Here is a 26,796-nt window from a genome sequence, read left to right as displayed (position 1 = left end):
ATGTAGCAAAATTCAATGTGCACATTGAAAATGCATTCCGAGCCGATCACGTCTCCGCCCCCTCCTGTCAATCACTGTGTGAACAAGGCGGGGCTTGCAGAAGGTAAAGAGACTCAAGACTCAAGAAGAGGATTCAAGTGAGAGAACATGGACGAGACAGTTGGTCCGTGTACGTTTTGATCACTTCGGTTTATGGCTTCAATATTTCATTCGCACTTGTGGGTGGAGCTGAAACACTGCTTTCATCTGATTGGTCGAATCGCTCCACCTTCAGCTCAGTCTTTTCATTCTTTCAGGCAGAATAAGAGTCAGTGTGAGTGAAGCACTGTAATGTCTGAAACCACCGCTCACTGTTAATTAGCATAATATTTGAATCAGATGTAGCTGGGCACATAATTCGTGCTGCTGTGACCTGCAAATTATTTCTAGGTTATAGTATTGTATAAATATTGTCCCACTGATAAAAACAATGCAAATAGTTCTGTCTCCTTGGATAACAGTGAAGTGTATTGGAGAATGTAAATGTAAATACAGAAATGCATTGTCATTTTACATATTGCATTGTCATTTTGCATATTACATCCCAAATTGAATATTGCTACCCATATGCTTCCACAGTTTTCAAGCAGAATCCCATTTCAGAAAATAACTTCTGCACAAATTAAATGAACCAAAATGTGATCAAGTGTGAAAACGCCTCTAGATCAGTGTTGGGATGTTTGTGTGATGCATGTAGTCATATGTTTGTCATGCTTTCTGCAGTGCGGATGCCGTCCTCACAAAGCTGCTTTCTTTTCACTCTCTCTGTCTGCTGCATGATCAATATGAGCGCAGAAGAAGACGTGGTGGGACCAGTCTGTCAGGCACCAACACCAAATAAATGAAAATAGCCCAGTAGATCAAGTCAATAAGAATGAGAGAAGCAGAGAAAGACAGAGAGAGAGACAATTGAAGCACGTTGTTGTGGCGGCAGTAGAGAAATACATCAAGATAAAGTATTTGTATTAGCTGCAGCTTAAGGTTAAGAGCTCTATATCACTCCTGAGTCAGGGCTTCTCAGACTGTTGGGTTAGGGCTAGGTTAACCCTTACCCTAACCCTAACCCTAACCCTAACCCTAACAATCATTTTCTCCATGAAGAAAAGCATAAACCTTTTAATACAGACCTACAGTATTAAGAGCCTGGGCTGTGAAACAATGCTATAAATGACAGAAAACTGCTGTAGAAACTACAAATGTCATTTGGAGTTATTTATCTATTTTATTTATTCATCATGTTGTTGTTGTTTTTTCTAAAAATCTAAAACTTTGTTTTATTTAAATGAGTTGACCTATGGTCTTTCCACGTACTGGATGGTTTGGTGCCAACACTGGCAATTCAAAAGCAAATATATAGTTTTGTACCTTTGTTTAAATTTAGAAGATAAACGTGCTTCAAACTGACAAAAAAATTGTGATTCAGGGATTGTTGGTTTGGATCAAATCTCAAATTCTCTATTGAAGATTTTTTTTTTTTGGCTTGTATATGAAGAAAATGAAACTTTTGAATTTTGACTGACCTTATTTTTTCAAAATCTGCTAATTAATGTTAACCTTATGGTAAAGATAGTAAATGATGACAGAACTATCGAATTCCTAAACAAACTTTTATCCGTTGTGTTTGTTTGAATGCAGCTCTATCATAAACGTCCAGGTGTTTGTGAAAACCCGACTTAAACTACTCTTGAAAGAGTTTGAAAAGAAGCTTTGTGCGCTGAGCAGCAAACAGCCTCGGTGAGGTCTGCGATTGCATTCTGTGCACAGTTAACCCTTCTGGCACCAGAGATGAGACACTTTCCTGATCCCACTATTCACATCCAGAGACAGAGCAGATCGTTAACAGCAACATCCACTAACACAGTCCTGCTCTTCTCACAATACCACACTCCCAGCCAAAGACTCCACACACGTGTCTGAACTCATGTTATTCATGATCTAAAAAAAAAATCTTAATGTTCCTTAAAATGCATGAAATTCTACTTCCATTTGTGTTATTTCATAGATTTGGTGACTTTACTATTACTCTACAATGTGGAAAACAACTATGACTGTTGTTATCATTAAAAGCCTGATTGATTGTAGCATTTCTCTAGGATATGCAGTACACACACACACACACACACCAAACATAAAGTTGTACCTGTGAAGCAGACGGGACACTTGAAGATGCCTCCCATGCCCTCAAAGCTGTGCTCGATGAGGTGACACTGCAGCTTCGCTGGAGAGTCGAAGGTTTGACTGCATAGTTTACATTCATGAATGAGACCTTCCTCTGAGAAAAGACAGAAAAACATAAACACAAGCCTGTGTCACTGGAAGCGTCTGAAAGATTCACAATGCAAACACACCATCCCCTGGTTTCATAGACATGGCTTAAGTCCCAGACTAAAATACATTTCTTGGCTATTTCAACTGAAAGAAACTTCCACTTGGGTGATCTTACAATATGTCAGATGTATTGTTTTGCCTCAAGATGCACACCAATAATGTTTTAATCTAAGGGATATTTCTAAAAGCTACTTAAATGTCCTCATTGATCTATGGGCTAATCCTGGGTTAACCTAAACCCTGTCTGTGAAACTGGGCATATATTATTTGCAGTATATTTTAAACATTCATATTAAATTATCTTATAATCAAATATGGTTAAGAATAAACATGAGACACTAATTAAACATGTGTCTACATTGTATTGTTATTTAATGCATTTTTGATTTTGCAAACAAAGTCAACATTTATATCACAACATTATTTTGCATATTTTTGAATGAGTTTATTTTGCACTCTGCACAACTGCAAACTTTATTACATTCTGACCAAGTCATAAACTTATTGGATAAACATATGACAATGCTGACTAAATAACTGATTTACTGTACATATTTAATGTTTTAATGGTAAAGCTACAATGTGATCAAATGAGACTCAATAATTATTGGGGAAAATAAGATGTGTTAAAAGCACCATTAGTCATTGTGCGATATCATTGAGTGATATCAGAGCTGGTCTGATCTCAAAGGTCTGTGTGAGCGTACGGGTTTGCACTGCCACATGGGAACAGCTGTAGCCCATCAAACCCCAGAGGAGCCATTAACACAAGTGGCCACAGATGGGATTTAGCATAGAGTGAACTGTGACAGGATCTTCAAACGCACCTACAGCACCCAAACACAATACCAGACCGGTGACAACACACATAAAACTTCATTTTTAACTTTGCCTGTGCAAAAGTCACCTTGACTATGCTGGGTGTTGTGGGCGACTGCCAGGGCAATGCTGGTAGGTTCTTATAGTATGTTGTCTGCATGGCTGCTTACTGGCCCAATTCAATAGAGCCAACCCCTAAGACAATATTATGGTCTCTAGATATCAGTGTAACTCTACTGGCATTTGATTTTGCCTTATTGCTCAAAAAAGACATAACAAGAGGAACACATTTACATCAGTCGTTGATTGATACTGCTCATCTGTATGGATGACGCTAATGGTTTAAAAGTACAATTTGTAAGATATTTGCAGTTAAATATCCAAAAACCACTAGGCTAGTGTTATATATTTTGTCCAGCTGATTACTAACAATATCTCTAATGTTTTCAACTACTTGTAAATCATGAGAAAATTCCCATTCTAAACAGTGACATGGGGCAGTGCAGTCGCCTGTCAATGACATTAGTTACTCTTTGTTACATCCTTTACTGACGTAGAAACCACATGACACGTGGAACAAATGTGGACGTAGTGTCTAGCGTCCAGCAAACCACTAGCTTGCTTCAAGCAGTTCCTTATATACTTTTTCTTGCACGTTTTATGGTGGATTGTGTTACTTATTTACGGAACATGATTACAGTTTACCGTCTGCCGCTGGTTCTGTCGATAAGGACAGCTCCCGTAAACGTAAGCGTGCGGGCCAACCAAACAACCCAAGAAGAGTTTGGGACAAGGATCAATATTTCATTTTCTAGATGGAGTTGCATTTCTAGTTGCATTTTCTAGATGGAGAGAGCTTCGCCACAAACTTCAACTAGAAAGAGATGACGATCTCGCTTGTGTTTTACTCAATAGGCGAGTTGTTTTGATTAGTATCTTTACAAAAAACGTATGCAATTATAATGATCAACAAGATTAGTATTATGGGGCATACGCGCCAAACGCGGGGCATCGCATCTCTAGACCTGCGTGAGGATGCGTCTGATCCATAGTCTGATCGCGTCTTTGCATTGACTTTGTATGTAATCTACTTGCACAAATCGTTGAACTCGCATTTGCTATGTATGCCCAATTATTGTGTTTGAATGTACACGAGTGTATATATTTGTTGAACAAGTGGTAATAGTTATATCGTCTGATTGATGGCCATCAGTGGTTGGGTAGAAGACAACAAATCCCATCATTCCACTCTCCTTCTTACCGTCATCAAACCACGCGATTGTTATTGTTTCGGTAGTGCACCATCTAGTGGCAGGTCCTACAACTGTACCTTTAATGTATATCCCATGGTAGCTCAAATGTTTGGGATCAATAATATAAGAAATATATGAAGATTCTTGTTTTCACCAAGGCATTTGATCAAGAAATACAGTCAAAAACAGTAATATTATGAACAAAATATTTATATATATTTTTTTAAATATTACTTTTTCATATATAATATAACATATTGTTAATGACTATTCCACTGAAGGCTAGTTGTGATGAACTCAGGGGGAGTTTGTTAAAATCCAACAGTGAGCAAAACATGCTTGGCAAAAACATGAAAAGACTCTCCAACAGATGGTTACACAAACAATCATTGACGAGAGACAATGGCAACATTAGGGCTATAAAAACTAAACAATAAGGGTCACATGACATAAACCAACAAATGAGGAACAAGACACATGACTAAAACAACTAATCAGAACAAGACACACTGATCACATGAGGGCAAAGGAACTGAAGAATGATTAACAAAGTTCAAATAAAAAATATATATATATTTGAAAAAAAATTCAAAGCTTTGTCAATTTATTCTGGCATTGGCTGATCTGCAATGGACACATGTGATGCTGCAGCTATAGGGCAGAAGATACTGCCCTGAGAACAGCTCACTGAGGGAGTGGTGCATCTTTTAATACATAATGAGCCACATTAACATTGATTAAAGCCCTGGGAATTCAACCCAGACTCCTCCTCCTCCCGTGTGTGTGTGTGATTTCCCTCATGAGTTCAGCAGCTCATCTGGGACCGCCCTGTGTTTATTCATTCAACGATGAAAACAGCGTCGGAGGACTTTACAGAGGAAACGTTATCAAATCAAACACTGATGATTAATGATGGGTCGGAGCTATACGTGATTTATGAGTGCTGTAATGTTTCTGCGTGTGATCTGCATGCCAGATTGACATTTCACATCTAATGAAGACAAAGGGGAGCAAAGCATCACGAGTTGTCTGCAGTCAAAGAATCATTTGTTCAGGACATCATTATTTCTCACACACCGAACATGACATAATGTGATTTACTCCCACGTTCTCCTTCTGAAATTAGTGGAGATGCTCTAGGTGTGTGTTTATGAGGACCAAAAGATCACCAGCATTATTAGCATATAGCTATTGTAGAGTAGGAGGATGAATTTTAATACATTAATTATCTTAGATTCAGTGGCATGAAGTCATGAACTCTTATGAAAAACAGAGATTTGCTAAGAATAAAATCATCCAGTTCATACCGATATTAAAATTTGTCCATTATTTACTTTCCCCAAGTTGTCCCAAACCAGAGTGAGTTGCTGATCCCCTTTAACTTCCATAAAAATACTTTAAAAGTCAATGGGGACCAGAAATTGTTCGGATGCCAACATTCTTCAAAATAACTTCTGCTGAAACCAGCTCAAACCAGCAGCAATGCTTCAAGACATACATAACCAACATATTTATGCTGTTTTTTCAAAAGGGATGATATGAGGGTGAGTAAATTATGACACATTTTAATTTTGGGGGTAAACAATCCCAACCCTTTAAATGCAGTGTTCACTTCCTTTCAGTGTGGCCAAGATGAAGTACTGCTTCATTTGGAAACTTTTGGTAAGTGCTTTTGTGCCAGAAATGTAGACTTAATTTAAACATATATTTATCCTGCTTGCATACAAAACCAGAGATACATAAAGCCAAGTATTAGTATAATTTCTGAGCACACATGCTTCGTTGCAATACAACAAATAAGCATTTCACACTCTTTCTTCCCTCTCAGTGTCTCTCCATCAGTTTGTCGGCCGCCCCATGAGCCGCTCACACCAGGAGAGAGGAAGTTCATTAGCTCAGCTAAATCAGAATTAGTCCCTTCATTCTGACGGTCTGAACTTCATTAGACGGCCCTTCACAATCCAACAGGGAGATGTGATGAATCAACGTGGGACGATATGTTGCCTCACACAGCAGATTCACTCTTCCTCCCCACCGCACGCCCTTTCTTTCTCACTATCTTCTTCTCTTTCAGTTCAGTCATTCCCATCTATTCATTGAAATCGAGAATGAAATGAGAAGCGAGACATGTGTACATAATCACATGAATGAAAGCCACATGCCTGCAGAGCTGACATCAGTCCTGCATCAAACATGCTCAATAAAAGCCGTTTAGACTCTAGGGAACATTTGCTGCATCAGTCATGGGACAAAAGCATGATCGTTTGAGGAGTTCAAACAAAAGAGCCATGTGCAAATCACAGATTTATCTCATGTAACTATCACTGCATCTATAAATTATTTAAATTCGGTCTCCTCCACATGTAGATTATAATAACCATACAAAACCAGAAATGTCTGCAGCACAGGGCTGATTTTTTCTTTGGCTCGCGTGTTCTGTAGCCGCCCCACTGATGCCTGTTGCCATAGTTTCACAATTCAAAAGAGGCAAGAGCACCAATCAGATAAAGGACAGGACACAATTAGCAAACAAATCAGATTGTTGTGCAGCATGCCAAATAAATGAGACGGCACGGAGGAGCAGGTCCTGTGAGATTACACCACCGATATCAGACAGCATGCTTCAGATTGTGTCGTGCTATAGAACATGCAGAAATACAGCGACCTGAAGCAGCCATGTATGAAAATTATTTTATAGCATAATACAATACACCCTGACTGAATGATTATTCAGTGCATTTAAATGAGTAAACATTGAAGGCCTTTTACATTTTCTGTACACATTTGCATAAACCTGATGTATGTTTATCTTGAATAATCACAACAACAACAAAAATGCTATAGATAAAATAATTTCACTATTGAAACATGAATAATTGAATGGCATAGAGACCATTGTTGCACAATTCGTACAATTGCGGTTAAGGGGGGGGTGAAATGCTATTTCATGCATACTGAGTTTTTACACTGTTAAAGAGTTGGATTCCCATGCTAAACATGGACAAAGTTTCAAAAATTAAGTTGTACGTTTGAAGGAGTATTTTCCGGTAACCTTCCGGTTTGTCACAAGTTTCGGAAAGTTTTTTTCGAGTATGGCTCTGTGTGACGTTAGATGGAGCCGAATTTCCTTATATGGGTCCTGAGGCACTTCTGCCGGAAGAGCGCGCTCCCGTATAGCAGAGCACTGAGAGCACAACAGACTTCACTGATCAGAGCGAGAGCGTCGCCAAATGTCACAAAAGAAGTGTGTTTTTGGTTGCCAGGGCAAGACAACCCTGCACAGATTACCAAAAGAGAAACAGCATTAAGGGACCAGTGGATGGAGTTTATTTTTACAGAGCATCAACGGAGTTGTGCAAGTGTTTGTGTTTGTTCCCTGCATTTCGAAGATGCTTGTTTTACAAACAAGACCCAGTTTGACGACGGATTTGCGCATAGTTTATTTCTTAAGGATAATGCAGTCCCAACGAAAAAGGGTCGCGATCGTGTGTTGGAACCGCAGGCGGTGAGTAAAACTGCTTCAAATATCTCTGTGTTGTTAACTTAGCTAACAGCCCGTAAGCACATCAAGTAAACAACATGCGATGTTGTCATCAAACTGCACTTTCCACATGTACAGCTTAAAAAAATTAAAAAAAAAAGACGACATAAAGTGGAACTTAGTCATTTTCCAAAACCGCTAAGCAAATATATACAGTTTCAGTACATACCACATAGAGACGTCGTAGCAGATGCTGCTCTTGTTAAATTTCAGCCTCTGGATCTGACTCTGGATCATAAATAAACGGCTGAATCTGACTGTTAGCCATGGTTTGTTTTGGATGATGGTTTTTCCCTCAAGGTAAAGTCACAGCTTCCAAACGCTCTCAACGCAAAAGCCTACTGGCGCTCGTGATTCTTTAGCTCCGCCCACACGTCACGCCTCCAGCCGTTCATGTTTTTCCGGGAAAAATCGGTACAGACTATTTTTCTCTTATAAATATAATAAAACTAATGACTTTTTGGAGTTATGAAGGATGCAGTACTACTCTATAGGTACTCAAGATTAACAGGATATTGAGTGAATACGAGCATTTCACCCCCCCCCCCCCCCCTTTAAGTAAAACAGAATTGTAATGCATTCAGTAGCAATGCATCCAAAAATGTATACATGATTCAAACAGACATGAATAATTATTTCAAATGCAAATTATATTAAAATTAAATTTACATCTATGCATTTAGAAGACCCTTTAATCCAAAGCGACTTACTTTGCATTCAGGCTAACAATTCTCTCCTATCATGTGTTCCCTGGGATGTATCTATTATTATATATTGGATATATCTATTAAATAATTGAAAAATATATTTGTTGGACAGATTATCTAGCCCGATCTCATGAGAAAACATATATTTATGAGGTATAAGCATAAAGAATACATATGAAGAATAACAAGAACAAATTATGTAATAGAATATGTAATGGCTTCGCTGTATACCTTATACCTTGGAATATGGGAAATCTAAATATTATCAATTCAACAATTCTGTGATATCAAGAGAATGCATTGCAGTTCTTAAGATGAAAGTGTTAGATGAGGCCACACGTAGTTCATAAAAATAAAAAATAAAACATTTAAACTGTTACATTTACAGAAAAATGGCAAGAAACATACTCATGCTTTATAAAAGTTAAGACCTGTCCGCATCCTCCTAAAATTCCTTGTTCAAATACACCCCACGTGTCTATGTCACGATGTGGGAAGATTTGCATAACGCCGCCCAAATGTTCACGCAAAAAAGGCGTATTTTATTGTTGTGGCTGTCGGCACCATGTCGTAGAGACGCTGTGTGTTTCATTGTGAAATCAAAACGACTTTGTTTGGTCTTCCAAAAGAGGACACAACTAGAAATCAGTGGTTAAGTTGTATTTACATCATTGCTCCAGAACAGTTCAACCCAAATATTCAGATGTGTGCAGCACATTTTATAGAGGTTTCCTGACTTCCTGTTTCCTGGTAGAACATGACTGTAAATTTTAAATGCATACCCTAGTAAAAAAATAAATACTAAAATGTATGTGAAAAACTTTATTTTATGTTAAGTATACTACAATACATTTACATATTTAGGTACTTAATAAAAATGCAATTGTACTTTTTGTATACTAAACTAGGATACTAAATGTCTACTAAATTGGAACAATTTTGTAATTTTGTACTTAATGCAGTTTAATTGTCCTGTCGTACAACTAAAGATATGAAGTGTATTCGACTGTGCTAAAGTGGAGGTATGGCAAGTCTGCTTTAGATACACTTTAAATATTTTGTATTTAAAGACATTTATTATTCAAAGATCATGCAGTCCTCGTCAATAGTGACACTATTTTAGTGCAAGTAATACTCCCAAAAAAGTTTAATTATATATTTTATATACTTCAAAACTATTATAAAAGAACTAAACGCCCAAAACTCATATAATTTCATGGGGTCTTTAAAGAAACACAGTGAAAAATAATCAATTTAGGAAGTATCAAATGCAGCAATGATGTGATGAACAGTATTTTTCCTTTCCTTCATGAAGGAAATATCTGTTGGCATCACATTTACACAAAACTGTGCATGAGAACTGCAGTGGCTCCCATTAGCCGGGGATTTTGAGGTTAGGCGCCCTTGTGGGAGAATGTGTTGTGTGTGTGTCTGTATTGATGTGTGAGGCGAGGCAGGCGAGGGGGAGCCCTCGGGCAGCTGTCTGCACCTCACAATCACAAAACTGAGAGACACGCTCCCTCTACGCTTGCAATTACACACACACACACACACACACGAAACACAGGAGCAGAAGAAAGACTTCAGTAATTCACTCCCACTGGATGTGTACTCAGAGCGGCTGACATCTCGTCTCAAGGGAAACCGTTCAGTTGAGTCAGGGCCGGATTACCATGGTAAATTCCAGGTGATGAGGTACCTGAAGGGTACATGTGATCAGTTTACCTAATGTGACGCTGGCCAGGTTGAGTAATGTGGGCACTGTGAGAGGAACAAGCAGAGAAATATCCAATGCAATGGAGGCAACAGCTGCAAAAACAAGGCTCTCATGGAACCGCTGTCCATTAATAAAGACAATGTGCGAATAGCTCCATTTTCCACTCTACAGTCACCCGTTTTCCATATGTGCTCATGAACACGTGTGCTGCTTGTCCGGTGAAAAGCCTCAACTCAGATGACTGTTTGCTTTGGAGGAAATCAGCTTCCCCTGACTCCTGCCAGTAGAAAACTAGCTCTGATCTGCTGCCAGACCTGTCAAGAAGACCACGCAGAAGAAAAACAACACACCAACACAAACGCCACTGAGGTCGAAGTACACTGAACTCATGCAGCCTTCCAATGGGGGAACACAGCCTTTCTATATACAATCTGCAATGTCTTCATGCATTTTCAATTTCATTTGAGCCTAAATGGAGTTGGAAATCTTTTCAAATAACACGCTGTAGTATAGAGTCGTATAGTATAGTGTAGCATAGAGCTGAATGTTGTTGTCCAAATAAACTGAAGGGACAATATTTCTGTATATTGTAACATGTTGGTATAATACTTCCATAAAGAGACTCATAAACTCATTATTTTTTTTATTTTTTTTTTAAGAGTGTGTGGGTTTTTTGTTTTGTTTTTCTTAGCCCATTTCCATTAATATTGAAGCTGATTAAAGAATCACTAATCATTCTCTCAGCACACATGACCAGTGTTAGGAAAGTTATTTTTAAAAGTAACGCATTACAATATTAAGTTACTCCCTAAAAAAGTAACTCATTTTGTTGCTTAGTTACTCTTTTTGAAAAGTAATGCATTGTTATTTTTGTGTTACTTTTTGGCACCTCAACTGGGTTTTTTGACCTCAATTTGTTTTTTGATATCAAAATACCCAAAAGTAAAAAAAAAAATTAAGTCACAGCCACTGCCAGAATTTATTGAATATTTATTAAATAAAAATTAATTGCCTTCTTAATTTTTTGTATGAATACCTGAAAAGTATTACGTGAAAAGAACAGCGCCTCTACTTAAAAAAAAAAAACAATGCTGTTTTATTCTATATTTTATAAACACTTGAATATGGGTAAGTTTCCTTTTTAAAAAAGCCAGATTTTGCACACAAAGACTATGTCCTGATCAGATTCAGATTGATGATCAAAACACAGATGGAATAAATCACTTCCATCAACACATCCAAAGCTTGCATGGCCCTACACTACTTCCTGGACTGACATTTCATTAGCTCATGGCAGATTTTATCTATATTCTTGTTCATTTTTGACGTTTGCGTTATTTTACATATGCATATGCTTACATACACGATCGCTCGTTTCTGCTTCTTCGCCGTGTTTTGATCCAAACATTCAGTACTCTTTCAGAAGCTGTGTAATAGTAACTTTTCCACTGTTGAGAGCATTTAGAGTTCCCACTTCAGGTCTTTGGAGATTATATGCTATTGTGTATGTCGGGGGGTGGGGGGGGGGCAATTATACTCTTATCTCCAGTGTTTAAAAGTGCCCCTGTTATGCATTTTCACCCATTACCTTTTATGCAGTGTTTCATGTAGCTATATGTGAACATAAACTATCTGCACAGTTGTGAAGCCGACAAAAAAAAAAGTTATTATCTGTAAAAAAATAAATAAAAAGTTGGCTGCAATCGCCTAAATGAGTTGTCAGTAATTTGAATCTTATTCTGTTATGGCTCTACATCATGAATTAACATGCTTGCATAATGTCTGCCCACATTTTACGTCGCCAACTTGCCTGCCCACAAACTAAACTTTCTGTGTGATTAACATCATTTCGAGAAGAAGCTGTTGTCCTACGCTGTGAGAGTAAATTTGGTTGATCAAATCTCATAATGACCACAAACCTGTCAACACTTGACATTTACCACTGAGAAATGTCCTGCTTGTCCTTCATGTTTGTGAATCAGTTTCTTGGCAATCAACCACTTCAACCGTTTCATCATCAGACTCCGGCTCGAGTTGGTAAGCTACAATCCATACAATCTTTTCTATGTATTGACAAATCTCCAGGGCTGTCATTCTGTCATTGCAGTTGGCGTTTCGTTTCACGCGCTGTAAGCAGTAGACCAATCCAGAGCCGCAGAGAGATCTCTTTAGTGCTCTGGACCAATCACAAAGGACTGCCCAATCTGACCAATTACAGAAGTGATGGCTCGCGGAAAGGAGGGGTTTAGAGAGACTGGTTCTTTGAACGGCTTCGTTCGTTCGAGTCATTTTATGAATAATTTAGAAATTAGGTCAAATTTGAAAGTTTTTTGACCTTGCATGCATGCAAACCTGTTTTAGGAGTATCATAAAACAATATTAGCAACCTTAAAATGGCAAAATAGGGGCACTTTAAGTAGAAACATATCTGGATATGAGGATATGGGTTGTGTGGAGTAAAACATCCAACTGGCCGTGTTCCTGAAGTGCAGGCACAGCCTCCAAGGTCATCCGCATCAGGCTGTTCTCTCACACTGTTGGCTGCATTAAGAACATTTCACCTGCTCCCGGGATCCCAGTGGCGCGACTTCCTCCGGGGAAACCAGGTGGAGCATTAAAAAACCTCCACATATGGTGAAGTCAAGCTGCTCGGAGGCTGCTGGGTGTCTGCTGTGGGGATAGCAGTTCCTAAATGGCCCAGCTGGCTGTTGGAAAAGGGCTTCTACATTACTGCACCCCAGCGGCTGCCTCTTTCTGGAAAGAGGGCTAGCCCACTCACACCAGAAGGCCATTTTAGACTCTCTCTCTCACAGAGCGACTCTGGATCCAACAGATCATTTGGTCTTCCACTGCTGCATAATCAAATTCCTCCATCTGGCCACAGTTTTCCAGCAGAACAGGGTAAGGTGCTTGCCGTGCTGGCAAAATGAGTCGGATTGCGCTAAGACTAATTTTGAGCTACATGCAAAAAAAAAAAAAAAAAAGTGAAAAAAAAATGTCAATTTTAGTGAAATTTGAGGTTTTCGTTAACAAATAAGTTCATTAAGCCCTCATCTAGTAATATCAATGCTCCAGACAGTAAACATTTAAAATTATCTTTAGGTGTACCTTTTCTCTGCTTGCTTCTCACGCTGAATATCATCGGCACTTCTGACTGCACGTTATCATGATAAATATACAGAATTACAGTGTTTAAGTTTTCACGCAGACATAATCTTTTATGCCTTAGGTAAACATTTGGGGAGCTATTGGAGAAAACGTGTAACATTATAGGAGATCTGTGCATTACACCTGATATGTCTGTCTCAATGTTAATCTAACAATAAAAGAAAAAAGGAAATCACTCGCTGCTCTTGATTGAACTGCTTTTGTATTTTTAATAATCAATTTATTATTTATTTTTTACCTTTGATTATTTGTTTTACTTCTGCTTTTATGTATGTGCAAAATGAAATGCAGTATTTTTTTCTTATATCTGTATACTTTTTTTATCTGTTCCTATTTATAATAATAAAAAATAATGTATATTGTGATTATTAATACAGTAATTATTATTATTAAGAAAAGAACTGGAGGAAAAAATGCAATGTTGCTGGTGAATTTGCTTTGGAAATTTCAGAAAACTTTAACTATCAACAGATGTAGCTCAGGCATTTTCCCTCCAATTTCCAACCAATCATACATCATTTTGAAGGTCTTTTAATGAGAATGAGAAAATAGAAATAACTTTTTGAAAATTTGCTCATTGTGACTCATTTTGCCAGCACAGGTCACATATATGCAGAACAACATCAAGTATATTCAAAGACGGGTGACAAATTCTAGGAAATATTTGGGAATCTGGTGGTTATGTTGTGAAGTCAGGTGAATTTTGATGGCATGGGTTGGCTCCACTGGGCATGGGTCATAAGTTATGGCCTTCATAGTCATCAGATCTCAACCCAATGTGTTCGACATCATCAAAACACAGAAAGAGAGAATACCATTTGGAAGAATGGTGTTCCATTCCTCCTGTACAGTCGATTTCAATGTGTCTGTTTTGGTAGTAGCTCAGAAACGTGGACTTCAAACTATAAAACAATCATTCGTAAAGTGAGTCTACACTCGTTCACACGAGAACTATTTATTATCTATGCTACCTATGTATAATAGTGCTCCAAACCTGGGACTGAGGACCGAGAAGGCAGCTGCCCATGAAGGCAATAAGGCAGCTCACTAGGTTATGGAACTGAGCCAGTGTAAAAATGAGAGCAGACAAAAGGAGATGTCTTTTTTTCTGCAGTGTCTCCAGGGCTTCACCCTTGATGTGGCGCATTCATCATCGCGCCTCCAATATCAGTTATTCAGCGGCTCGTCTGCTTACAGCAGAATTAATTTGAGCTTTAATTACTCTCATCGGTGGAATGCTGATGAAGGCAAGCAAACGGGCAGCTTGGGACGCCGCTTTCATACCGCCTCAATTCCACACGGACACACGAGCTGGCAAACAACCGGCAGTCTGGCCGCGTCAGGACCCAGAGCCCAGAGCACAGGAGAGAAGAACCGAAAGGCAGACTGTATACACATGACCGGTATGTAAGTGATTATACAGACAGCCATTACAGCACAACAAGCCCTGACAGGGCTATCAGAACAAGCACCCTAGCAACACGACAAACACACGGTAATACTGCAATCATTTTTTATGATCCCCTCCCTTACACTTATTTATTTTTATCATCCTCTTTTGCTGAATGGTCATTTAAATCTTAATCAACATCTTATTACAGGTATTACACATGTAGAAAGATGTGTTTATCTAAAAGGTGACAGAGGAACACTCTCAGAATTCTTTTTTAATAAAAGGCACAACCCTCAGGTACGTAACCAAATGGACAAAAGCTAAAAGGTGCATCACTGAACCTTATTTACCCCTAAATGGTACATATTGATACTTTAAAGGTACATATTAGGAGTTTTGAACTACATACAGTATTAATACTTTAAAAGTACATGTTAGCACCTTTTGAAAGGGTTCTGCTCCCGTGACAGTTCTGCACATGGCTTCCAAAGAACATTTACTTGTTTTTTTTATATATACTGTGCCCTTCATAAGTATTAGAACAGTAAAGACACAATTGCTTTCTCTGCTGTGCAGTCAAGACATTTGCAAATATGATTAAAAGATGAATATGCAACAAATCTACAGAATGTCACATTTTATTATTAAGTCTTATGACACATACATGTTTTACCAAATTAAAAAGGACCACACTTTTAGAGTTCATCCCACTATTTGATGTGAGCATAAGTATTGGAACAGATGAATTTAAGGCAGATGTAAAAGCTGTTATTTAAATCTGGATATTGATTTGAGCAATCTAAGACTTTACATTTCTTTGCCCTGATAAAGTCCTTGACTGAACTGGTAGGGTGTTTTAGGTCATTGTCCTGATCCAATATAAGGTGCTTTCTAATGAGTTCGGTGGCATTTTCTTGAATATTGGTAGACAAGATGATTTCGTACCCTTCCAAATTCATTCTGCTACTGCCGCTTGCTTAGGATCATTTGCAGTTCCCTTTTTTCTCCACACTTTTGCTTTCCAGTCACTTATCACCAGATAAAGGTTAATCTTTGTCTCATCGGTCCATCGACTCAACCAAAACTCTATTGGCTCACATTTGTGAAGCATCTTGCCTTTCTATGTTCGGTGCTGATCAGAGGTTTGCATCTTGCTGTGTAGCTTCTATAATTCTGTGTCAAATCACCCCAGCTTTCTTGTTTTTCTCAGCTGATCAGGTCATCGTTGGTTTCTGATATTGCCGGTAGTTTCCAAACTCTTGATTTCTCCATGCCCTTTGTTTTTCCTATAGTTCTAATTGACTTCCTCTTTTCTTCTAGCATCCAAATTGCTTGCTTTTCTTTCAGAGTCGGCTTCCTCGTCTTCATCCTGATTTGTGTGTGTCACCATTGAATGCAAGACTTTGAAAGGCAGAAGCAATGGATATAACTGATAAGACACATTCCCTGCTTTTAATATCTGAAGAATTAATGCAGCAGGACACAACTGAACACTAAGAAAGACCTGTGAGGAAACTGTTCCAATACTTCTGCTCACATCAGATACTTATGGAGGGCACTGTATATAGATGGATGGATGGATGGATGGATGGATGGATAGATAGATAAATAATTAGATTAATCTTTTTTTTAAAGAAATGCATGGATAGTTGTAAGAATGCAATGCAATCTTGTGTTGGTATAAATGGACAGAGGAGTTAAAATAGAGCTCTTCTCCACTCATGATTGCTGTGAAAAACTAAACATTCACTCTAGACTAACAGTCTTTTAGTTGACATTTAAAAAAGTGTTCTAATAGAATGCATCTTTTTTTTTCTATTTGAAAACACCTAAACAAAGCCCAGCATTAAAGAATGCACTGGCTCGCAGGGTTAATTTGCCAATCTATTTTTAACTTGGTACTGCGTTTTAACGAGGTTCCTGTATCTCAAACAGCAGAGCATGTGGCCAGCATCAGCAAGGTAGATAGACAGATATTAGATAGCCGACAGGAAGTTATTCAACTAAATGCAGTATGTAATAACATACACTTTGTTTACAGCAGATGAGTACAGATTTGTTTCATTTTTAATCAAAATTATACTTTAGAGCAGAGTTTGCAGGGCAAATATTCCCATTCAAATACATTAAACAAAAATGCAATTAAATGATGTTTATTCTGAACAGATTATTATCATATTACATGAAGAAGACTTCTGTCGAGGTCAAAGAAGAGAGCTAATGTTGTCATGTGGACAGAGATGGACTTTACACAGGTGGAGGTTTGCTCATGGGTGGATACTCAGACTCCAGCTACGAAAAAAATAAATAAAAACACAGAATAAAAAACCTGCTTTAATGAACAGCTGGGTCACCAACGCTTGGCACCTTCATACTTCATAATGATAATAATCATTACAGCGTAAGCATCTTTCCCCAAAGTCGGCAGAGTTAGCAGACACCGGCAGACAACCCTGCCATTAAGAAGCAAGGAGTCTTTATCAGAGAAGTTCAGATGCTCTAACAAAATGACTCTAATCACTAATGAGATCAAACTGCAATTAACACTTCATGCTCTTAATGATGGGAAATGTTGAGCATGCCACACTGGTGAACCTTGAAAATGACTTTAAGTTCTAAATGATTTCCCAAATGAACATGCACTTTTTTCATCAGTAATGTTTTGTTCGGGGGAATTTGTCTAGAGATACGTTTCAGTAGATCTGAAAATTTCAAGATGAAAGATATTACAACAACAAAGTTCTTTAGAAATTGCAAGGTGCAATATCTATATGCATATGCTCAAATTCAGGTCTAAACACAATAAAAAAATGCTTGTTGCAGCAATGAGATGGAAAGCGGCGACCTGTCATATTTGAGAAAAAGAGTTTTATTGTATGTGTGCAAAACCTGTGTGTGAACATTTTCCATGCAAAAAAACCTACACACACACACACACAATGTATATTTATTTTTATGCAGCTCCACTGTAAAAGAAATACGACTGTGATTTGTTTTGTGAGTGAGAGCTAGAAGCATGCAGCCATTTTCAAAAAATGATGGTAGATGATTTTGCTAATTCCTACCTAATTAGTTTGGATCTGTGTGTTGGATCTGATTAGCAGGATTGATTTGAGCTCTGATGCTTTGACAACAACACGACTCTGTCAACTTGCTGTCAACAACAACAATATTAATGAAATCTATCTAAATATATCTAATATTAAGAAATATTTAAATGGATAAACCTTTCACATCAACATATGAAACATGTGAGCAACAGAAGCTCACTGTATTTGACACAACCCTTTGTCTTGTGAATCCAGCTGTCAGTGTGGGCATATCACCGGCCATTATCTGCCCCATCCACACTCATTATTGAAGCTAATGATCTGTTGTCCTCCATGCACCACAATGAAGGAGAACTACCTAAGAAATCTCTAAAGTTAATTAGTAATTAGAAATATAAAAAAATTAATCAAAGAGAGAGAGTGTTTCAGGTTTGAGTCTCAAGGTGTGTGTGTGTGTGTGTGTGTGTGTGTGTGTTGGGGTGCTAAATGGTTAATGAAATGCTGATTGTCGTCTTTCAAGGGCATTTCAACACCAGCAGCTACAAAGCTAATCAGTGGAGATTATTTATTTATATTGTATATGGGTGTTTCTTCAACTACAGGCACTTTAGGCTCTATATGAGCTTTCAAGAAACCAAATTTTCACACTAACACTATTCGAATTGTTCAAATGAATAATTATGTCTATAGCATTGAAATGAAAGATGCTGAAAATTCACATAACAAAGATTTTTTTACTAAAATTGATTATTTGTGGTCTTGCTTTGGGTAACTTCTTAGCTATTATTTTATGTACTGTAAATGCACACAATTGAACCATATATTCACTCATTTAAAAACTGCTTGATTGAAAAAATATTTTATTATAACTAACCATGTTTTATTAACTTTCACCTTTATCTCAAGAATGTTTTACATTAACACTTTCACTGTTGTCTCCTCTGTAATTAAAGGGATATTCCAAAAAAAAAAAAGTCATACAAAATTCCCATCGTCATGCCATCCCAGATGAATATGACTTCCTTTCTTCAGGTGAACATGAATGATGATTTTTAGAATTTTCATTAAATCAAATAAAAAATCCCTGTCAAAAGAGACAAAGGAGGCTGAGTCAATTCACAATGTGCTAGTGTCTAAGATAACAGGTGAAGAGAAACTTCTTACCAAAATATTGAAGTCTACATATTATGGTGGTGGGGCTTACATAAAAAGTATTTGCTTACAATACTGTATGTATATGCTAATCGTGTACAAAATGTAAACATTTGTTACAAGCCAACTGTTCCAACTCAACTTAAATAGCAAAAAAATAATATAAATTAGAATGAAACCAATCATAAAAGAGTTTAAGTTGCTTTAAAAAAAACTTTATGGTCCATATGAATATAAAGCTCCACAGGGTATTCAGATGAAGTTGAGCTCAAGGTGTTGATTTATTTTATAGCCAGGCCAGTTATAAACCATGGTGCTGGGAGCTGGGAGAGATCTGGCGTGTGTCCACTGGTTTGAAGCACCTGAATCTTATTAGAACATTCCACAGGGTTCCATGACTGCAGCCAGAGGACATCATGAAGGACTTCAATGAGAGAGTTCACTAATCAGCATCCTGTTCACCAGAAGGGCCCAGGGGGGCACAGCAATAAGAAGCAAGAGAAACTAAACTGAGCCGAGTAACGCCACAAACACAGAGACCTCTAAAAATCTACAGAATGTATTTCAAGTCATGTGTAACAGTTGCGAAGTACTACACATCAGCACACATTTAAAGTAAGCACTTATTATGGAAATAATATACTTTAATATGAATGGATAAGAACTGAATGTAATATTTTCAGATAATGAATGTCTTACTACAACAAAAAATGTATTATAGTTGAAATATATTTTAGATGCAGCTTAAGTGTTTATCTGCCCTTTTAAATAGGTCTTTATTGCATCTTTATGTGTAAATTCACAATAAATGTTATTGTTTTTAAAGTGTGGTTAAAGTGTACTGCTGAGTTTACTGGGAAACTTTTATGGTTAACTTACATATATATTTTTAAGTCATTTCTATTGAAAATGGAAGCTTTAGCTTAAGTTCTGCCAGGAAGACTCAATCACTTCGTCCCTAATTACCTTCATCATTATCCAATCACGTCTTTATACTCCTGTATAAAAGATCATACTTACACATGTTTGAGTTCGCAGATGCCAACGCGACAACAACCTCCACCCTCCCCACCACCACCAGGATGGTCCTGTCCTTACCTTCCAGGGGGGTCTGCTGCGCCCCTGCCTTCGTCTTCAGGCAGGAAATGCAGATTTGCTACCCTCGGATTACGAACCATGGACGGGGCCTTCCGCCAAAGAAATTTATAATTGTGCTCGCTGAGCTGTCAATAAATGTATGCTTCGTACATTCTTCTATCTCCCGAGTCTTTCTGGTAGAACTTATGTCATTACACATTTTAATTATTGTTGCAATGCATTACATTTAAAATATATTAACTATGAACGTAGTGTAAATTTAATGTTTAATGGGACAAGCGATTAGTCTACAGAAGAGACGAACGGCTGCGCGTGAGTGTTTTGCATAATACTTGTTTATAGATCTGCTGTTCGAATTATTACTTGCTGTTAGGAAGGACAATTTTGTTTTCTGCCTATTTCTACTTTGTATTTTTGTTGGCATTTGCATTTTTGATTGCATTTACTGGTGATTATAATAATTGCCCTCTGCTAAGAAGGAGCCTGTGTAATTCGTACTGCTCCCTTTCTGCATTTAAGTGTGAACTAGTCTCCATTTGAAGGAATTGCCCTGCTATAGGCTATTGCCTGTGCTAATTCAAAGGCAGCCACAGCTGCTTTCACTTCAGTATCTTAGACTATGTATGTATATGATGTCTGTGCACTGACATGGACGCATCAGTGGAAGCATTCAGCCTTGTGTGAAGACCAACAAGTGTAAAGACATGCGACTTTACCTGCGCGACTTCAACGACACAGGCAATGCACTTAAGTACTATTTATTATCTTCCCTTTACTCAGTTTCCTTTTCTGTCCCTTGTTTTTCAACTCTATCATGTGTTTCAAAACATTTATGTTGTATCTGGAAAATGCTCTAATGTCACACGCAGACGGCAACACAATGTTGCGAACATGCATCATATCCCTACATCCTCTACTGCACCTCTATCTTTCTCTGTTGTTCTCTGCTTTTCCCTTAAACTACACACTCAGTGCCTTGGGCTTGACTGAGACCTGGATTTGTTCAGAAGACTCAGCAACCCCAGCTGCTCTTTCTAACAATTTCTCTTTCTCTCACAGCCCCCATCAGGTTGGCCAGGGTGGGGGCACTGGTCTTTTCATTTCTAGCAATTGCAAATACTCAACCCACTCTCCCCTATGCAATTATAACTCATTTGAATCTCATGCGATCACTGTAACAGCTCCTATAAAACTCCAGGGCAAATTCTAGGCACCTTCCTAGAAGAGCAGGATGGCCTCCTGCCCTCATTCCCGGAGGACGGCAGTCCACTTTTACACTTTGGCGACTTCAACATTCATCTTGACAAGCCTTATGCTACAGACTTCCATTCACTCCATTTGATCTGAAACAACTTACCACTACAAGCACGCACGAATCAGGCAATCAACCTGAGTAAATTTACACACAAAATTGTATTGCAGACAACATTCTGGTATAACCCCTACATTTCCTCATTACATTTAAACTACATTTTGCTACCTGTGTGCCCCCATCCCCCATACCAGTTACTTTTAGATGAAACCTTCGCTTCTTGTCTAGACGATATACGCCCCTTCTAAACCCTGGTTATCCAATGTTCTTTGTGAGCACCGGATCAAACTCAAGGCAGCAGAGAGAAAATGGTGCAAATCAAAAGTTCCATCAGACCTGAAGATGTATCAGTCCTTGCTTTCATCCTTCTCTGCTGAAGTCCATACTGCTAAATATTCATATTTCCACAACTAGATCAACTGCACTCAAGACACATGTACTCTCTTCAAAACATTCAATTATCTCCTCTTTCCCCCTCCACCACTTCTGGAACTGCTGATGATTTCGCCACATTCTTCACAGACAAAACCAGAACGATAAGTAGTCAGTTCTTAGCCCTAACACTCCCATCTTCTCCTTCTGTCCCCTTACTGAGGCAGAAATATCAAAACTTCTCCTCTCCAGTCATCCTACAACATGCCCTCTAGACCCAATCCCCTCACACCTCCTTCAAGCAATCTCTCCTACACTTTTACCAGCACTTACACACATCATCAACACATCTCTACTCACAGGCACCTTCCCCACTGCATTCAAGCAAGGTTGGGTAACCCCACTGCTTAAAAAAACCTACATTAAACACTTTGCTTACAGATAGCTACAGCTCTCTCTTTCCCTTCAAAGCGAAAATCCTCGAAAGTGTTGTTTTCTACCAGATATCATTGTTTCTTTCACAGAACAAAAAACTGGATGCTAACCAGTCAGGTTTCTGGAGTAGCCATTCAACGGAGACTGCACTACTCTCAGTCACAGAAGCCCTGCAGATTGCAAAAGCTTATTCCAAATCATCAGTTCTTATTTTGCTGGATCTATCTGCTCATTTTGACACCGTCATTCATCAGATCCTTCTGTTTGCCCTCTAATCACTGGGCACCACAGGGATTCCACTTCTCTGGTTTGAATCATATCTTACTGATAGGTCTTTAATGGTGGTTTGGGGAGGGGAGGTATCCAAAGCACATCAACTTGTCATTGGGGTACCTCAGGGATCAGTTCTAGGACCCCTCCTCTTCTCCATATACACACCATCACTGTGTCCCATCATACAGGCACATGGATTCTCCTACCATTGCTATGCTGATGACACACGGCTCTATCTTTCATTTCAACCAGATGATCCAACGGTAGCTGCATGGATCTCAGGCTGCCTGGCGGACATCTTGGCATGTATAAAAGAATATTAATTACAGCTCAACCTGGCAAAGACTGAGCTTCTTGTCTTCCCCTGCCACTCCAACTCTACAGGATGATTTCTTCATCAAGCTCTTCTAAAATTTCCCCATCAACTTTGGTCAGAAATCTTTGTGTAACCTTTGATTACCAGCTGACCTTCAAAGACCACATCGCAAAGACTGCTTGATCTTACAGATTTGCATTGGTTGCACAGGTTTACATCAGAAAGATCAGGCCCTTTCTTACAGAGTATGCTGGACAATTTCTTTTCCAGGTCCTTGTCATTTCTAGGCTGGACTTCTGCAATGCACTTCTGGCTGGACTTCAATCAAGCACAAATCAAACCAAAATGATTCAGAATGCAGCAGCATGACTGGTCTTCAATGAACCCAAAATAGCCCATGTAACACCTCTCTTTATCTCTTTGCACTGGTTACTGGTTGCGGCTCGCATCAAGTTCAAGACATTGATGCTTGGATATAGAACAGCCTCAGGCTCAGCACCCGCCTACTTCCACTCGCTATTACGAATCTACATCCCCTCCAGAAATCTGAGATCCACTAGTGAGCGACGCCTCATGGTACCATCACGGAAAGGCTCAAAATCCATTTCCAGAACATTCTCATTCACCATTGCTGGCTGGTGGAATGATCTTCCCAGGCAACAGCTGAAAACTCATCTCTTTCGAAACTACTTGGGCTTCATCGTAAAAATAAATAAATAAATAAAGGTATTTATAAATAATTCTTCATTTATTCCTTTTTTCTAGCTTGTAGTTATTTGAAAAATGTCTAAAACTTGGCATTACAAGCACTTCCTGGGTCTGTTGGCCTCTTTAAGAAAAATTGCTTTATGTATCCCCCAATTGTAAGTCGCTTTGGATATTTATTTATTTTTTTTACGTTTAGAACAGCCAGGGGCTCAGCACCCACCTACTTCCACTCACTATTGTGAATTTACATTCCCTCCAGAAGTCTGAGATCTACTAGTGAACAACGCCTTGTGGTAACATCACAGAGAGCCACAAAATAACTATGAAGAAAATTTTAATTCACCATTCCTGGCTGGTGGAATGATCTTCCCATCACCATCTGACTTAATCCTAAAAAAATAAAATAAAAATAAATAAATAAAAAACTAAGAAAACCTTTGCTACTCTTTACTTAATCCCCAGTCTAGCTAGTACTTATTTGAACAACATGTGAAACTTGGTATAAAGAGTCATTCCTGTGTCTTTTTGCCTCTTTAAGATTAATCACTTGATATATTCCAAAATTGTAAGGCACTTCGGATAAAAGTGTCTTCTAAATGAATAAATGTAAATGTAAATACTAATGCTAATACATATGCACATATTTTGCACGAGTGGGGGGAGGGGTATGTATATTGAAACATATGTCATTACACATTGTCATTAAACATTTTTAATTATTGTTGCAATGCATTACATTTAAAATATATTAACTTCATATGTAGTGTTTAATAACAAACTGCAGTTAAAATTAGAATCATGTAATCTACATTTGATTTACTGTGTTAGTAATCACATCAGAATTATTGTCCTTATTTAAAGCAGAACAAAAATATTCAAACGATTATTCGATTAATCTAAACATCTAAATTGCGGTCAAATGATTAATCAAGATCCAAGATAAAAGTTTTTGTTTACTTGTGTGTGTATTTTTATTATGTATATATCAAAATACACATACTGCATATATTTTGAAAATATTTAAATGTATTTACATGTATATTTTTATTCATATAATTTATATTAAATATAAATATATTTCATTTATAAACAACATATTTTTCTTTCTATATTTATATTAGGGCTGTCGGTAGATAAAATTGTTTTGCCAATTAATTGCATGGTGTCCATTAATTAATCTAGTTAATCTCAAAATAAATTTGACTGTGAAAACACCTACAAAAGATTATTTAAAGCTATTTTTGTGTTAAATGAGTAAGTATCAAGTAGACATTACAAACTGAAACTTTAAAAATAAATATTTTATTTGATTTAACATAAAATGTATTATACATAAACATTTAGACTACAACTATCACTTTAATGTTTTTATTTGTATTATTGTTTAATGAAATTATACTCTAAATAAGAAACTAAATCTGCCAATTCATTCAAATGGTTGATTCATTCAAGAATTAAGACACACACAGACACACACAGACACACACACACACACACACACACACACATGCACGCACACACACAGAGGATATATATTTTATTCTTACTGAGTGAAAGGATCTGCTCAAATGAGAGCCTGTTTAGAAAGGTCAACAAAATGAGATAGAATATTGTAAAGAAATGCCTTTTTTTATTCAGAAGATTTTCTCCTCTTTGCTTTCAGCAGGACATCAGCCCACAGCGCTGCTTCACACAGAGTGGCCTGCTGGACAACAAATGTGCATCCTACACTGCTCCAAGCCTGCACCAACTGCTCTCTGCCATCCACCTCACCCACCTACTCTGGCTGGGCCGCCCAGGCCATTCCCCCCCAGCAGCGCACCAGAGCAACACAAGGCTGGATGTGTTTGCTGTGTGAGCATGAGCTACTGTAATCAGCCACCCCCACCCCATGTGTGACCGTCCTTGAGAAGGTGGCCCACCAACATGGCAAAAGCTTTAGAGGAGGATGGAAATTTGCCCCTTTTCTTTTTGCCTGATCACATAAAATCTCAAATATGTTGGGGTTATGCTGACCTGATCAAGTGTCATTGGCTGGATCATGCACACAAATCAAACCAAAGGAAGACCTTTCTACATCTTTAACAAAAGACTAACCAACTAAACAGCTAATCTGGATTTGGGCCGATCACACTGTGATTTTCTATCCACAGGCACTTCAGTGCTCCTGTGGCCAAGATCAGTCCCTACTGTCCAGTTCACACCTACCTCCACCTTCTTACCTTATCCGACTGCCTTCTGGAAAATGTCTCTGTGGAAATCAACAATATTAATGACTGTGAATAAAATCTGCCAGGAAAAACAAAACAAAACAAAGCACACCTTTTTATATTTACGAACCACAAGGCCAGGTTACAAGGACCTACTAGCTTTTATGCTCATGCTTAATAGCATCCCATTCTCTACATATTTAAATTTATGGATGGCAATATAGCAGGGACATGTGCCTAGAAACAACACCCCGAAGAGCATAGTCCCCGCTCCATTACATAGCATAATAACACTGACAGCTGAGCGCAGATAACCCTGCAGCCCTGTTTCACTGCATCTTTACAGATGGCCATTAAAAGCAGAATGTGGGCCCTTTTTCAAGGGAAAATATATGTAAAGCTTCTCAAATCAGGCCTTTGTTTTTTGACAAATGCTGGTTTATAGGGAATTACTGTCCAGATATACACAAACTTCATAGGAGACTGCAACAGAATGGGTTTCAGCAGAACCAACTGAAAATATAAAGCTTCTATCTCTACTAAGAAAAATGGAACATGCTTCACCAGCAGAGAGGCAATTCTGTTCTGACACATTTTCCTTTTCAATAAAACACACCAAAACATGAATAGGAATGAATAAATGAATGAATAAAGAACAGGTAAGGGAGATAACCACATAAGACCCTTGACTACAGTAAATCTGTTATTTTCCTCAAATACACAAACATTCCACCCTAAAATTTTGCTCCATTTTTTTTTAACACTCAAACTGAAATATTTAAGCACATTTATGTTTTAAAACCCTGTTTTATCCTTGACTATATACAAGAGTCGTATTCCAGTAATACAAGTTACATGGTCACACTTAATAGCAATTCCCAAAATTGGCATTGAAGTTGAATTGA

At 38.1% G+C, this 26,796-nt stretch overlaps 1 protein-coding gene across 4 annotated transcripts in view; it reads right to left on the bottom strand.

The window, feature by feature from the left end:
* The window catches only part of LOC113046148 (zinc finger protein 521), a 75,950-nt gene that overhangs the window by 11,605 nt on the left and 37,549 nt on the right, over positions 1–26,796 (bottom strand). For 3 of the 4 annotated variants that reach the window (XM_026207049.1, XM_026207052.1, XM_026207053.1), the window contains one exon: positions 2,180–2,311. In XM_026207049.1, the coding sequence (XP_026062834.1) occupies positions 2,180–2,311 (132 nt within the window). Of the gene's footprint in view, positions 1–2,179; positions 2,312–17,173; positions 17,258–26,796 lie in introns of those variants that run through there. The other variant, XM_026207051.1, reaches the window with a different exon arrangement.

This window comes from Carassius auratus, chromosome 27 (assembly GCF_003368295.1).
Source record: "Carassius auratus strain Wakin chromosome 27, ASM336829v1, whole genome shotgun sequence".
NCBI classification, from domain to species: Eukaryota; Metazoa; Chordata; class Actinopteri; order Cypriniformes; family Cyprinidae; genus Carassius; species Carassius auratus.
Note: the sequence above shows the minus strand (reverse complement) of the source record. Positions and strands in the feature narration are given on the sequence as shown.